Here is a 15,492-nt window from a genome sequence, read left to right on the forward strand (position 1 = left end):
CACCCTATGAACTGCTTATTGCTATGGCCGAGAACAGGATTGCTGTTGTAAATAGCTTCCTCCCTGTTACAGACCCCTGGGTATTCTGCATGGTTTAAGCAGGGTGATTCCGTCTATTGTGGACTGTCCAGAAGTGCGTCCTCATCAGAGCGCACGCAGGAGGAGGTGGGGCTGGGAAGCTGAGAGGCAATGGCTGTGTCTGGGTTTGGTTTCTAGGCACGACCTTGAGACTAGCTCAGGCTAGGAGGGTGTCTTGCCATTGGATAGAGGTGGGGTCCTCATAGTACTTGCTTGGGGCCCTACCTAATGTTATTTTTTCTAAGCCTGGATTCCTGCTCTCTGTACCATCTGCTCAGTTCCCAGACTGGGCAGGCCTGGGAGGCAGAGTGCTTCTGCCTGCCTGCCCCCATCTCATCCCACCCTGCTGGGCGTACTCCAGCTTCACCCAGACCTGCATTTCCTTCACTGATACCGCGGGGTTGGGGCTAGGCCAGGCGGTCCTAAGCAGATGAGCCTCAGCAAGTCTTTTAAACCAAGAAGAGACTTGCGATGGCATAGGAAGAAACAGGTCCCTCAGAACTCGACGCTGGCGACCTTCACGGGGGCTCATGTGGCAGGTCCAAGGCTAAGCACTAGGTCTATTCTAATCCTTAAGGTAACCTGTGAGAGGTGATATCATTGCTATTACATCACACGGGTTATGAACTCACCTGGGCCAGATGATGAGCTGGCCACGGGCCCAGGTTTGTTTTTGACTGTACAGTCTACTAGGTTGGGGCTGAGGGGAGGAAGGGGGTTGGGTCAGGTTGTTTTTTTTTTTTTGCCTATTTTAAAAGAAAAGAGGACCTACCTTTCTCCTTGTCTTCCTCCACTCTTGGGGTTCACCAGGACCAGCAGGGGATGCGTCCCAGGGCTAGGGATGATCTTATACTTAAAAAAATGAGAAGAAAGAGATATGCGCTTTATTCAGCTGTGGCACGAGATGAAAGCAGGTGTTGAGACAACTTTGGAAGGTGGATGGGGAGCAGGCCCAGGCATGGAGGAGGGGGGGGGATGCTTGTCTGCTGGCTAGCTGAGCTTTCTGGGGGAGACATGGCTGGTTCCAGCCTGAGGAACTTTTAAAGGGGCGTTAATGGCAATGAGGGTTGGAGGTTGGGATCAGAGATGGGGGGGGGGATGACACCCTCTTCAAATTATGCCTACACCATGTGATCAAAATAGTCTAGCATAGCAGTTCTTAACCTTCCCAGTGCTGCAACCCTTTAATACGGTTCCTCATGTGGTGATGACCCCAACCACAAATGTATTTTGTTGCTACTTCATAACTGTAATGCCGCTACTGTTATGAAGCAATATAGATATCTAATAGACAAGATGTCTGGTTTGTGACCCCAAGGGTTGAGAACCACAGGTCTAGAGGGTACATCCGACAACATTAATGAAATGAATGCCCTTGGGGTACTCAGGGCCCGGCACCATCCGTATCCTCATGGCCACGCCCGATTTTCCTTCTCTCTGTGGGGTCTGTCCTCTTCTGATGCCTCAGTCATTGCTGACATTACAACAGTGGCTCCACACTAGCAGGCCTAGCCAGTGTGTCTTTCCCAGAAGCCTAGGGGGAGACCCTGACCTGCCAAGTCCTTCCCTTAGAATTTCCGACAGCCACCATGGTCCCCATGCCTTTGAGGCCTTTCCTACCCACCCTGTATCCTCCACACTCCGCCCCAGTTCCTTTCAGGGATACTACATCAGTTATGCCACTCCTAAAGCACCTGTAACAGCACCCTGGTGCTCCCAGGATCTGACCCTAATCTCTAAGACTTCTCAGCCTTGCCCCTTTCTTCTATGCTCTCCTTGCTCTTCCTGTCCCACAGTGACCGGCCTGGCAGTCAGCTGGCACCCTCCAGTGAGAGAAGTCCCTGTTGCCATCCTCCAGTGAGTGTGTCTACCCATGCTCACACTCTTTTGCTCTTATCCTATGGCTCAAAATACTCTCTTCTTTGTAACCTCTTAAAGAAATCCAGAATAAGTCATGCAGTGGTGGCACATGCCTTTTTTTTTTTTTTTTTTTTTTTTTTTTTTTTTTGGTTTTTGAGACAGGGTTTCTCTGTGTGGTCCTGGCTGTCCTGGAACTTACTTTGTAGACCAGGCTGGCCTCGAACTCAGAAATCTGCCTGCCTCTGCCTCCCGAGTGCTGGGATTAAAGGCGTGCACCACCACGCCCAGCTCGGCACATGCCTTTAATCCCAGCATTTGGGAAGCAGAAATAGGTGGGTGTCTGTGAGTTCTAGGACAACCTGGACTACAGAGTGAGTTCCAGGCCAGCCAAGCTACACAGAGAAACCTTCTCTTTAGAAAAATCCAGAAGAGCCCATGGCCATCGCCTCTGTGACCTGGCCCTCAACCAGAGCAACTAAAAACTACTACAGTATGACCTGTGTAGTATATCCTGCTGCAGTGAGACCTGTGTAGTATAGCCTATTGCAGTGTGACCTGTGTAGTATAGCCTATTGCAGTGTGACCTGTGTAGTATAGCCTATTGCAGTGTGACCTGTGTAGTATATCCAATGCAATGTCACCTGTGTAGTATATCCTACTGCAATATGACATGTGTAGTATATCCTACTGCAATGTGATCTGTGTAGTATATCCTACTGCAATATGACATGTGTAGTATATCCTACTGCAATGTGATCTGTGTAGTATATCCTACTGCAATTTGGCCTGTGTAGTATATCCTGCTGCATTGTGACTTGTGTAGTATATCCTGCTGCAGTGTGACCTGTTTAGTATATCCTGCTGTAGTATATCCTACTGCAATGTGACCTGGGTTATCCTGGAGGGTTTATGTTTCTTTCTTTGCATTCTTTTTTTTTTTTTTTGTCTTATATTTTTGGTGGAGTCTCAGGCCTCCAAGTGGATCGGAAACACCGAGAGCAGATGGAGCCTCTATGAGTTCCATGGTGCCTGACCCAGCAGTGGGCACTCAGTCAATTTTTGTGGCTGCAGCTGAATGATATCCCCACACAGAGATACAGCTTGGCTTCACGGTCAATATTTAATGCCTGCATTTGTCAGTTTTACACTTCACACCTATCACAAATTACAGGTTTGCAAAGTGCAGTGTTTGTTGTTTATGATCTTAATTCTCTTGTCTCCTAGGGTAATTGTGTGATACTCAGAAGCATTTTGGAGCCAGGGTGTAGGCCCTTAAATCTTGGGTTGATACTAAAGTACTCCATAGCCCATATAGCCTGGGACCTGACAGTGAGATTGATGCCAGTGTGGACAACTTATGTCGCTTGCCTCTGTGTGTGTGTGTGTGTGTGTGTGTGTGTGTGTTCTCTTCTGTATGTCTAGATCCCTTTCTTTGTGGTATCTAGACTCTTCCACAGGTATCTAGAACCTTCCCTTTTGAGCTTCTAGAGCAGTGGTTCTTACCCTGTGGGTCTTGCTCCATGAGGAGTGATGTTCGAGCAACCGTTTCACGTGTGTCGCCTAGCAGATAGCCTGCATATCAGATGTATACACTGTGATTCATAATAGCAGCAACATTGCAGTTATGAAGTAGCAACAATGTAACGTTATGGTTGGGGGGGCGGGTCACCACAGCATGAGGAAGGTCTGGAGTGTCCTTGTCAGTTGTGGCCCACATTGCTTTCATCTTGCATCTTCAATCTCACCTGACCTTGTAATTTCAAAGCACACAATCTCACGATCCCAGTCTTAGAGCACTGGGAGGAGGCAGGTGAGCTAGTGATGCTAAGCCCACTGTTAACACAGGGAAACATAAGCTCGGAGGCAAAGGATAAGGCTCCATTCTCCTAGTTCCTGTTCTGATATTCTTTTTACTTCATCAGGCTGCCCTCTCTGCATTCCTCAGAACTCCATGGAGGACATGAAAAAATACTCTCTGGTGATGCCAAACGAGGCATTAAATACACACGTAAGGATTGAGAATCTTCGGATCTGGTCTGCGTTGTTTGCTAGGTTATGTTCCAGAGAGGTAAATAATGGTAGAAAACTCATTGTCTGATTTTACGACACACATTCGTTACTGTTTAGGAGGTCTGCAAGGTGCAGTTTCCTGTAACTTTCTCTTAAAGAGGTGACAAAGCCAATTAGACCATCAATGGCATCATGGCGTCAGCCAATCACCTTGTTTGCTACTTGTCTACCTGGTGGCAGTCAAAGGTTAACCCCAGAAGCCCAGGTAGATGTCCTCCTGTGACAGAACTGGCCTCAGAGAAAGCAAATGCTGGGATGCATTTCTTTGGAACCCAGGCCCCACTTTCCCTGCCCCAGCCTCTGGACCCACTTAGAATGAGTGTTGACTGCCCATTCATGTGTTACCTGAGTTACAAGTTCACCCTTGGCGGCCACACTACCATCAGACTTCCCTCCTTGCCGGTCCTGGGAGACAGAACATAAACAACCTTTGAAGAGGAAAAAACCTACTCCGAGGACAAGAGGAGATCAAAATGTCAAAACAAATGGTGGTCACAGCAAAGAGCTCAGCCAGGCAGAAAACCACGAGGAAAGGATACACCCCACGGGTTTCCTGGGCTTCTGCAGGCCTCGGTGATAACTGTAACCTGCAATTACATTACTGGCAATGAAGGTAACCTTGGGACCTGGTAAGGACATGGTAGGGAATGAACTAGGCGGGAGTTTGGTTTGTTGGCCGAGGGCTTTAAAAGCTGTGAGAGGCCAGGCCTCACACTCAGTTTTCCTGTACAGTGGGACTTGATACCATGGCGTGGCTGCTGTTCCTGGCTTGGCTTGTTCTACTTTGTTCCAAAGTTCATTCTACTGCAATCTGTCTAGCAAACAGTGTGATGTGGTGCAATATAGTGTGTGCGTGCATGCATGTGTATGTGTGTGCGTGTGCATGCATGTGTGTGTGCGTGTGTGAGTGTGTGTGTGCACACACACGCATGCATGCGCACACGTGTGCATGTGCTGCCTGTGCAGACAGCATTGGCTGGTCTGTATCCGACTTTTGTTTTGCTTAGCTTTATATTTTTGAGCGTCTCCACTTTGGCATGGTTTTTGCCTTTTCCATTATACTGCAGTTATTTATCACATGATCTCGGCTTATTCACCTGCTCTGTGGGTAGTTGGAACTCACTTTGTAGACCAGGCTGGCCTCGAACTCAGAAATCCGCCTGCCTCTGCCTCCCGAGTGCTGGGATTAAAGGCGTGTGCCACCACGCCCGGCTGGGTACTTGTCTTTTGATGGAACAAATGTTTGCCTTTTTCCACAGGAAGAGAGCTTTCGGGATGGGAAGTTTGTATGTTTCTGACTTAATGGCAACTGACAAGTGGATTTCCAAAGTGGTGATTTTCCTATAGGATTTTAAATGGGGGGGGGGGGAAGTATCTATTCCAGTTAAGGGTGAGAAGGAGGGGTGGGCGGGGCTTGGCAACACTTTAAAGATGGAAGCGCTGTCTTCCGAGGCAGGGAAGGCTTCAGGTGGTAGTACTGGGGGCTTAATTTGTTTCCAGATATGGCTGAGACCCTTGGGTGTAAGCCCTTGAGAGAATACAGGAGAAACCTGGCAAGGATGAGAGACCAAGAAACCCGGTCAAGCGCAGGTGGCTGTTAGAGCTGAGCTCTGCCTCAAGGATGCTCTGACCATCCGGAAGCAGCAGTCGGAAACTGCTGTGTCAGAGCTTTCTAGTTCAGTCTGACTGGCATAGCACGATCTTCTTTTAATCACTCACCAAAGCAAAAGCCCTGGGAATTGGTGGGGTAAAGTTGTAAATGTTGCCTGTCTCTGACCTCTGAACCTGGAAAAGCCAGAGCCCCGGTCGGGGGCAGGACCACTTACTCGGGTGACGGGGCATATGGCGGTAGGCAGCAAAATGTGATCTTTGAGTTCCCCACCATCGCACACCGTCGATAATTCACATTTGCGGTGAAACTGGAGAGAAAAATTGAAGGCGAGGATGAGCAGAAGTGACCAAGGAGACACCTGGTAGAGAGGTAGGCGGTACATTGAGGTTTTTCTGGGGAAGCGAGCTGTCCCGTGCCCCTGTGTCTTGGAGCACTGCTGCCTTTGGCTTTGACAGGATTGTTGAGTATGTGTGAACATGTAGCATGTCTCCCAGGGGCACAGAAATGACATCTAGAACTGTGCTTCGAGTATGGCACCCTGAGTGGTTCTATATCCCTGTCCCTGGATCTCTGGGTTAGAAGTTCTGAAGGACGGCTACCTCTGAGAAACGGGAGGGAGACTGGAGGAAACCATCAACCGAACCCCTGCATCGCGAGAGGCGCTTTGTCTGGCTTGGAGGGGCCTCTCCTTCAGGGCTGATACCTAGCCAGGGGTACACAGCCTGGAATTGGCTTTGGGGAAAGTCTGGGTAGCCCTGTGGCACCTGTCATGTTTAGAACGGTTGTGAACTCTGGTGCGAGCTTGGCAGTAGCAAGACCAGGCCCCTGGGCAAGGCAGAGTGCCGCGGAGAGGAATGTGCCTTTGGGTCAAAGTCTAACTCTAAGGTGTAAAGAGGGGGCTTTCCAGGATTTAATCTCTCTCCTTAATCCCTTTCCCAACCTCGCGGTGACAGTCAAGTCTAACCGGCTGTTCCCAGCTGCCGTACATAGGCAGCAGGTTGGCTAACTTTTTAAGCAGCCCTTTCTCAGGGTAACGTGAGGAGTCATTAGAGGCTCGAAAGGGTCTGGGGGCTCTGGGCTAGCCTCTTAGCCTCAGTCCCTCACTCTGCACTTGCCCTCCTGAGGGATGTTCACTGCCCCAGGCTACAGGTCGAACAAAACCCACACTGAAAAGAAGTAGGGCCGCCCTGGGCACCGACCCACCGTCATCCGGCACCACACGCAGTGCCGCGCGGTGACACTCTGGTAGCACTTGATACTTTTGTGGCACCGGTCACACTTGACGGAGGAGTTCCCTTCCACCCACGCGTGCTGCATCACCTGTGGGAGGGAAGGGAAGGATACCAGGGAAGGCAGTGGAATCACGCCCCTGGGCCCAGGGCTACAAAGAAGTGGGCGGCGCGAGGAGCCCAGAGGGCCCTGTTTCCTCAGTGTGGAAGCTTATTGGATGCAGAGCTCCACCTGCCCGATCACAGCTACACTAAGCAAAACAGGTTAAAGCGGTTCCATTTTGCCTGTCCTAGCTCTCATTCCAGCAGGCAAGCATGTAAGCAGCGGCTCGCCTGCATCCCTCTGTCTTGTAGAACTCGCTGGCGAGACTTGTCCTCTTGTGGGCTCCTTTCTGGGAGGCAGTGGGGTGCAGGGGAAGCGGGAGGGCTCCGCGGGAGTCACCGACTTTGCACATCACAGCAGGCTAACTTTTGGCCAGTTTCTGGACCTGAGTCTCTGGCCCCTCCTCTTTAGACACCAGCACGAGGCAGCTCTGGGATACACTGAACAGCATATCTGGAAGGCTTCTGAGGTGCACTTCTCTGGTTAACTCACTGCCCTTTCCCTTAGCCTCCTCAGCTGGCTGTTACTATCACCTGAGGACTCTGTAGGAATCCTAGTGCCCATCCCACACTCAGAATGAAGGAGTGTTGCCCCGGGTGCTGAGCTACCTGGCTGGGAAATGCCACCAGGGCAGGGCTGGGCGGTGGTGGTGGTGTTTGTATGCATACCGGTAACAAAAACATGAACCTCTGAGCCATTGTCTTGTAGCCCCTGCACTCAGATCTCTCACCCTGGAATCCCACAGAACTCAAAACTTTCCACCAAGCACCGCAGGAAGATGTGGGAAAGTGGGGGGCATATCTCAAAATGTTCAAGTTCAAATACTATATTAGAAACACATGAAATATTTACATGACATAATCCACATTTGCATTAAACAAGAATAAGTGTTTTAAATTTCTTAGCAGCTAAGTTGTGTGACGCTATTCACCCAGAATAATTTTACTAATTTATTGCTCCAAAACACGCCTCACACTTGATTTGTAGCTTCTCACATTCAGCCGCATCAGTGAGGTGGACAAAGAAGTCACTTTGTGAACTTGAATTCTACATGGCTACACAGACTAGGCACTGAGATTATTGTTTCCATTTTGCAGAGGGACAAGTAGAGGCTTCAGAGAAGTGAATGACTGGCTTCAGGTTCCAAGGCTGGCGAGGAGCCACCCAGGGACCCACAGCCTGGTCTATGGACTCAGGGTTAGTTGCCCCAACACTGCGTTGCTTTCTTCAGCCTGTCTGGGGGTCTGAAGAAATGGTGAGAGACTTGGGTGGTCCTTGCAGGCTCACAGGGTTGTGGATGTGCTCTACCGGGCCCCTCAGCCGTGTCACCCTGCTCTCTGTGTCAGATGACTAGAGAGGCCTGATCATAGGAGGCCCACTGTGTGCCCTGGTGGAAGCCAGGCATGGGCATGGAGCATGTGTATGGGGAGTGAGGCATGCAGTGGTTATGGGGCATGCATATGAGGAATCCTGTGACACACCTTCCTCCCAGGAGGTCTTCCACCTTCTAGCCATCTTTCAGTTCCCATTCCTCAGCTGCAGTGCGGATGAGCTGCCCCCCCNCCCCCCCCCCCAGTTTTAAGGGCCATCTAGTTCCAGACTTAGCACGCAGCCCCACCCAAAGGCCAGGAGAGCTTTGGCGCTTCCCCTACCTCCTGCTGTCTCATCTTGGCACTCACATGCCCGAGTCCTAGAGCTGAGCCTCACAAGGAATCGCCTTTGGATTTCCTTCCTTCCCTTGTTTACCTTGGTTAGTGGAGTCTGTCAGGGACACTCTAACACAACCACACCTACCAGGGTGCATAGAAACAGACCCGGTCCGCTCTGCCTCTGGCAGCACTGACTTCTGCTGTAACTGCAGCAAGAATCTTCTTCCCTCTGCTTTCCCCCCTATACCAACCCCTGAAAGCGTCGTATAACTAGAAACGCCACCATCTCTTCATGTCTGAAGCTCTTCCTTGACCCTGCACTGTTTTCTGATTCTGGAGCTGGTCTCGAAAACCCTCCTCCAGGGAGGATCTCATCATCTTGTGAACACAGCTCCTTGTCCTTCCCTGCAATTATCTTCTGACCAGCCATTCCAAATCGAGTCCAGGCCACGGTCAGGCACCTCTCCATGCCGGTGCACGGGAGCCCCGCTCTGCTAGAATGCTCTGCCCTCTTCCGTGCCTTGTGACGCTCTCCTCCTTTCAGGCTTCAACTGCATACTCCACGAGGCCTACGGTGGCACACACCTCGTGGCTTTGCCCTGTGCTCACAAACTTATCTAGAGTCCTAACCTGTGCAGAATTTGAGAAGACTGGATGCTGATTCTCATAACCTGTGGATGCCCTGGTACGGCGCCTAGCACACAGTGGGCTTCAGGGAGATGCTGAATGGATTGATGGATGAGTGAGATGGCTCGAGGGTCCTCGAGGCAGAGAAGGAACCGGAGAAAGCTCTCCGAGCCCCTTCCCGCACAGGGATCTGTGGTGATGGATGTGTCGCCCGCCTCCCCCCCCCCCCCCCCCCAGGCAGCATGCAGTAGAATGAGCCCATAGGTGTCACCAACCTCGCCACTCCTTTTGGCTTTGGAGTTTGTTTTCACACATCCAGGAATGGTTTTGGATACACAGCGTTGGTGGACAGTATATTTACAGTCTGGGAAAAAAAGACAAAAGGACAGTGCTTACGAATGCCACCAAGGGAATATATACATCAACCTCCCTCAGTGTATACACATTGCAGCGAAGGCCTGCTTCTCCTTCTAGAGTTGGCCTGGCTTAGCAGAAACTTGACACTGTGCAGGTTTCTGTGAGCAGCTACCCCGCTCCCCGCCTCTTCATACCACCTTTCTTTGATGGCAGTGAGTGACTGTGTAGGTGTGAGCTCGGAAGGCACGGGCAGGGACAGATGAGCAGTATCGCATGTTGGGATGCCAGCGAGTGGACAGAAAGTCTGCGGTCCCTGGGCTGGTGGATGCTTCTGGCCACAGCCTGAAGCATGTTGAGTAACTTGTGTTCTTTGGACATTCAGGATTCTCTTGTCAGATGTACACACAGTAGATTCCACCCCCGCCCCCTTTCTCTCCGGGGCAGGGATTTTTGCTGTAATAAGTGGGGCATTTGTGTGAAATACCATGTACAGGGTCAGATTAGTGATGATGAAATTTGTCATCATTGTTGTAACTGTGGATGTGCACCTAGCAAAGGACCAAGGGGTCTCAGGCTCAACAGGAATGAGGACATGTTGACAAACTGTTGTTTGGGGGCCAGGGGATTGGTGTCTGGGGAGATCCGTGGCCCTGTCCTTCAGCCTGCTCACTCCTGGTGTCATGCTGTCTAGCCATGAGGTTCCATCTGGTGTCTGCTATCTGGCCATGAGGTGACCAGCAGAACTCAGTGTGCACACATTCTCTGGCCCCTCGGTTGCCTCCGTCTTCAGCTCTGTCTTCTCTTGCTCCCCACTTTCCAAGCACCACCCTGTCTTCTTCTTTCTTTCCTTCCTTCCTTCCATTTCTTTCTGTGTCCCCTCTTAATTCTGATCTGATCCCTCATTTGTGACTTTTTTCCTGCTTTTCCCTCTAGCTCTACCAAATGGATTACAAAATGAAATAAACATATGCTTTTATTTTTTCATTAGACTTCTAGAATATAAGAGATGTTCTTAACTAACTAGAAAGCTTCTCTGAACATATATGAAATGATCATTGGCCAGGAACACAGCTGCAATTAGCATGAGTTGCCTTTAATTTATGGACGGGCTTTAAAACATATTTTCTACAGGAACGATGATCTGTGACCTGAACAGCAGCAAACATCTTGTCCCCAAAGCAGGCTACACAGGCCTTACTGTTGAAACATTAGGGCAGTCCCACCACCCACCTGGGAAGCAGAAAGGCCTGGCCTTTGCCTGGAATGGACCCACTGAGCATGCCCAAGGGGAAAGGTGGCAGGACGGCTACTCACAGATGCAGCACAGGCCTTGCTTCCGAACACCCATCAGCATGATGTGGCAGAAGTTGCAGTAAGTGGGCTTCTTGAAGTGCTTCAGGGTCCAGGCATGCCTCCCATCGCCCTTGGAGCCCTGCAGGGGTAGTGATGGTGAGACACACTGAGCTGGGATCCCTGCTGGGCCAAGTCAGAGGCTGCCTCATTCAGGTTCAGCTTTTTCTCTGTGTTTTCTTTTCATACTTGGAAGATAACTTACTTAGACTCATTAACAAATTTTTAGTGTATGCTTTCTAAAATTAGCACATACAAAAGGAAAGAGCATCTGAACAGAAGTGGGGGGTTGGAGGGAGCTAAAATAAGACCTCTCCTACCTGGATGCCAGAAGTATAATGGAAGAACAATTTGACATGTCTGCCTGTCTGTCTGTCTGTCTGTCTGTCTATCTATCTATCTACCTACCTACCTACCTACCTAGCATATATTAGTCATCCATCCATTGATCTACATCTGTCTAATCATCTATCCATCTATCTTCTATCAATTATCTATCTATGTATCTATCTATGTATCTATCTATCTATCTATCTATCTATCTATCTATCTATCTATCTATCATCTATTAGTCATCCCTCCATTGATCTATCCATCCATCCATCTAATCACCTATCCATCTATCACCTATCAATTATCTATCTATCTATCTATCTATCTATCTATCTATCTATCTATCATCTATCAATTTTTTTTTTTTTTTTTTGTTTTTTGAGACAGGGTTTCTCTGTGTATCCCTGGCTGTCCTGGAGCTCACTTTGTAGACCAGGCTGGCCTCGAACTCAGAAATCCGCCTGCCTCTGCCTCCCGGGTGCTGGGATTAAAGGCGTGCGCCACCACGCCCGGCTTCATCTATCAACCTGCCTTAAGAGTCTTTAATGATTACAGACTGACTCGGAGACACCCCTCCTTGAGTGCCAGTCTAAGTAACTTTTGAGTAAACAGATGAGCATTGCTGTGTTAGTCAGACGCAGCATTGTTTCAAATACTGAGGACTAGGAAATGTCCTGACCGTGCCCAGATCACTAAAGTTGTAGTACATCTATGTAACTGAATACTAGGAGGCAATTTATTTATCTTTTTGGCCCCAAGGACTGATGATTGATGATTGATGATGATGATGATGATGATGATGATGATGATGAATGTTATTCTAGTCCACTGCCAGATTCTAATCTGTACCAAATTCTGAGGGGTACAAAACTACTGGAGGAGGAGTAAGTTCATTACTAGTAAATAGATAAGAAAACAGACTCAGAGAGAATCTGTAACTAGGCCAGTGCCACAGGAAAGATAAGTGACAGAGCCAGCGGTTGATCTGCAGGCTCTTTCCACTACCTCTACAAGGATCTTCCTGGACAGATGGAAACTTAGCACCTTGTCAGGAGATCTGCTTATTCATCACCTAATCATCGTTTTATCTGAAAGCACCCCCATCTAGCCCAATCCCCCCCCCCCCCCCCCCCCCCCTCCCCCCCCCCCCACCCCCCCCCCGCCTTTCTCAGCTCCAAGAAGCAAATGGCTCTGGAAAAGCGTCTGCTTATGTCCTAGCACCACCGTGTGGCTCATTCGTTTCTGGCCAGGTTTTACTTCATCGCTCCAGTTTTCCCAGGAGACAGGGGATGTGCACAGAGATCCCCAAGCATTCTCAGTGATCATGTGTGATTGAAACTGGCGTGAGAGTTGCAGCAGCAGCAGCAGCAGCAGCAGCAGCCATTCAGGAAGTTGGTGGGGCTCCCTGTAGAGGCCCGTACGTTACTCGTTCCTTAAAACTTAGTACACATTTTCAAAGGCTTTTGACTAAGATCAAAGAAATGTACATTTTTTTTTTTTTTTTGTGAGTGTTCCACTTTTTTGGATGTGAATTCCAGTTTTATGCAAGGCTGATTTGATGTCTGACCCCGGAAAGGAGCTAAAGAAATACACAGGTTTTGCCAGCTGCCTCCTGAAGGGTGGGCTCTTTTCATACAAGATGTTGGTGGTGCTTTGAACACTAGCAAGTTCAGTACACAGAGAACAGACGTTGCTTCCTTATGCTTACAAGGTCCCAGGTTTGTCCCCCCAAATGATAACAAACCAAGACAACAACCTGTTGCTGTTAGAACAGCAACCAAGCAGAGCATCTCTTGGGATCCAGTTCCAAGTGAGCATTGACAACAGTCTACTTTGCTTTTGGGTTCTTGTGTGTGTAGCCCCTGGGCAAGAGGTCATTGTACGCAGGTCCCCAGGCTACTGAGTGTGACAGATGGGCCTCTGGTTAGGTGTGTGCCCTTGGACCAGTCCTTGACCTTGCTGGATCTCTGTTTGTAGAATGAAAGCTCTGGAGAAAGAGCCACAAAGGACTCTTCAGCCACGTCCTGTGCAACTCTCAGAGCCAGAACATGTGATCAAGCCAGGCCTGGTGTGCAAGCCTGTAAGCCTAGCCACTCGGGATACTGAATCAGGAGGATCACAAGTTCAAGCAGCATGGCCTGTCTGAGCTACAGAGCAAGTTTGAGGCCAGCCTGGGCAACAGAGTGAGACTTTGATGCAAAAATAAAACGTAAAAAGAGAGATGGAGAGATGGACCCGTGGCAGAGTGCTCACCTAGCGTGTGTGAGGCCCTGGGTTCAATCCCCACACACCCCACACAGGAAACAGAAGGAGTTCTCAGAATTTTGCTTATTCCATAGGGACAAGCCAAGCACGCTCCAAGGTTTCTTCTCGCTGCTCTGACCAAAGTGCAGGGTGCTGGAAAGTGTGGGCAATTTGGAGCTAGGTACAAACCCAGCTCATTTCTCTCATTACGTACACCCCAGCTTTCCATCTGTACAAAGTGGGGTAAAAACACTTGTCGTATCTGTTTTGATCGTTAAGCCAGCATCCGTTCACAAAATCCCCCGAGGCAGATCACTCTTCCTCCTCTCCCATCCTTCCTTTGCTAATTATTTGCATTTTCCTAGTTTTAAAATTTTTAATGAAACTCATTGGCAGGGGCAGATGGGCATTCGTGTCATGGTGTGTGGAGGTCATATGGCAAGGAGGTGACTTCTTGTCTTCCACGAGGCGGGTTCTGGGAATCAACTCAGGTTACTAAGTGCCTCTCTGCGTGCAGGGTCACTTTGCTGACCCCTCCCCTAGGACGGTAAGACCTAACACGATGACAAGATGAGTTTCTCTGTGAAGTTTCTGTTGTGCTTTGCATGGGTGAGAACAAATGTCTTGCAAGCGAATGCTTTATCTGTGTCCCCTCTTAGTGAGCACGACCAACGAGAAATCTCCCTTCGAAACAGAGCAGCCAAGAGTGGTCAGGGGGAAGAATAGATTGTGAGCACGCAAAGCGAAAGGAATGAGAAGCTGGAGCCAGCAGGCGGGGCGGGGCTTGCCCATCGGGAAACCGGAAGCAGACACTAGCAACAACTAGACTCCAGAGCCACTGAATGCAGTTTACTGACTTACAGAGTCATCCATTCCCAGGAGGACCAGCAAAGGGATGGTGGTCATCCCCCCGTTGATCCACTCCTGTAGAGACACGAAGCCATCCTTGTCGTAGTCCATGCCTTGCAGCATCTCCATCAGTATCTGTGTAAGCCAAAGAATGACAAAGTGTCTGTTGGCATCCGTCTCCGGATGCCCCTGCTCTCTGTTCTCTCTTCTGTCCTGTGTTGTTTTCTGGTTCACCTATTGCCTTTCTTAGTCAGAGTGAGTCAAGTGGCAAGGTAGCAAAACAGTGAGAAAGACCAGGGTTCAAGGCTCAGCTCTGCCCTGTCCTGACCTTAGGTGGCTCACCCCAGCTCTTTGTGCTCTGGGTGGCACATCTTAAGATGGAAATAATATTGCTGTGTTCCAGCACCTTAGCAAAGTCTGGAGGGCATGCATAGAAAGTGTTTTATCTAATATCTGATTATAGCACACACCCCCCCCCCAGTGTGGCTAACACTAGCAGCTGATCATTGACAACCATTTCTACGTTGGGCTCTATCTTTTCTGTTCTCTGAGTTTCTATCATGGAGTTGCCCCTGCTGGGTAGGCTGGTAGGCAGTTTCTGTCATGTCTAGACTTCATCCTGCTGCCTTAAGCATCTTTCCTGTTGGAGAAAGGGAGATCAAACTGTAGGGCTCCAAAGAAGCTGCTGGGAGAATGAATCTGGGGTACCACACAGACGCATTCAAACATTTGCATTGACACGCCAGATGTGCCTCACTCCCTTTAGAGAAAATTGTGTTTGTAGAAACTCACAGGTCTGAGCTCCGTGGGATCCCACTCCAGGTACTGGGCAACGTGCAGCATTTGGCTCACAATCTGATCCATCTCCTGGAAAATATCAGGAGAGAAAATATCAAAGGGAGTAAACCAAAGTGTGTGTGCATGTGCGTGCGGGCATGTGTGGGTGTGTTTGTGTTCATGTTTGTGTTCATGTGTGTGTGTGTGTGTGTGTGTGTGTGTGTGTGTGTGTGTGTGTGACAGGGTTTCTCTGTGTAGCCAGAATAAGAACAAAACTGAAAATCAAACATGGCAGAAGAATGGGCAGGGCGGATCATGAGGAAAAGCTTGTGCAAGACACTGGAACCCCACAAG

At 49.4% G+C, this 15,492-nt stretch overlaps 1 protein-coding gene across 2 annotated transcripts in view; it reads right to left on the reverse strand.

The window, feature by feature from the left end:
- Positions 1-15,492, reverse strand: part of Dgkg (diacylglycerol kinase gamma) — a 190,731-nt gene that overhangs the window by 97,230 nt on the left and 78,009 nt on the right. The window contains exons 8-15 of one of the 2 annotated variants that reach the window (XM_021209177.1): positions 15,154-15,228; positions 14,374-14,496; positions 10,900-11,017; positions 9,504-9,592; positions 6,824-6,940; positions 5,835-5,927; positions 4,354-4,413; positions 851-930 (exon numbers count right to left, since the gene is read on the reverse strand). In XM_021209177.1, coding sequence (XP_021064836.1) covers positions 851-930; positions 4,354-4,413; positions 5,835-5,927; positions 6,824-6,940; positions 9,504-9,592; positions 10,900-11,017; positions 14,374-14,496; positions 15,154-15,228 — 755 coding nt within the window. The remainder of the gene's footprint in view (positions 1-850; positions 931-4,353; positions 4,414-5,834; positions 5,928-6,823; positions 6,941-9,503; positions 9,593-10,899; positions 11,018-14,373; positions 14,497-15,153; positions 15,229-15,492) is intronic. The other variant, XM_021209178.1, reaches the window with a different exon arrangement.

This window comes from Mus pahari, chromosome 12 (assembly GCF_900095145.1).
Source record: "Mus pahari chromosome 12, PAHARI_EIJ_v1.1, whole genome shotgun sequence".
Lineage (NCBI taxonomy): Eukaryota > Metazoa > Chordata > Mammalia > Rodentia > Muridae > Mus > Mus pahari.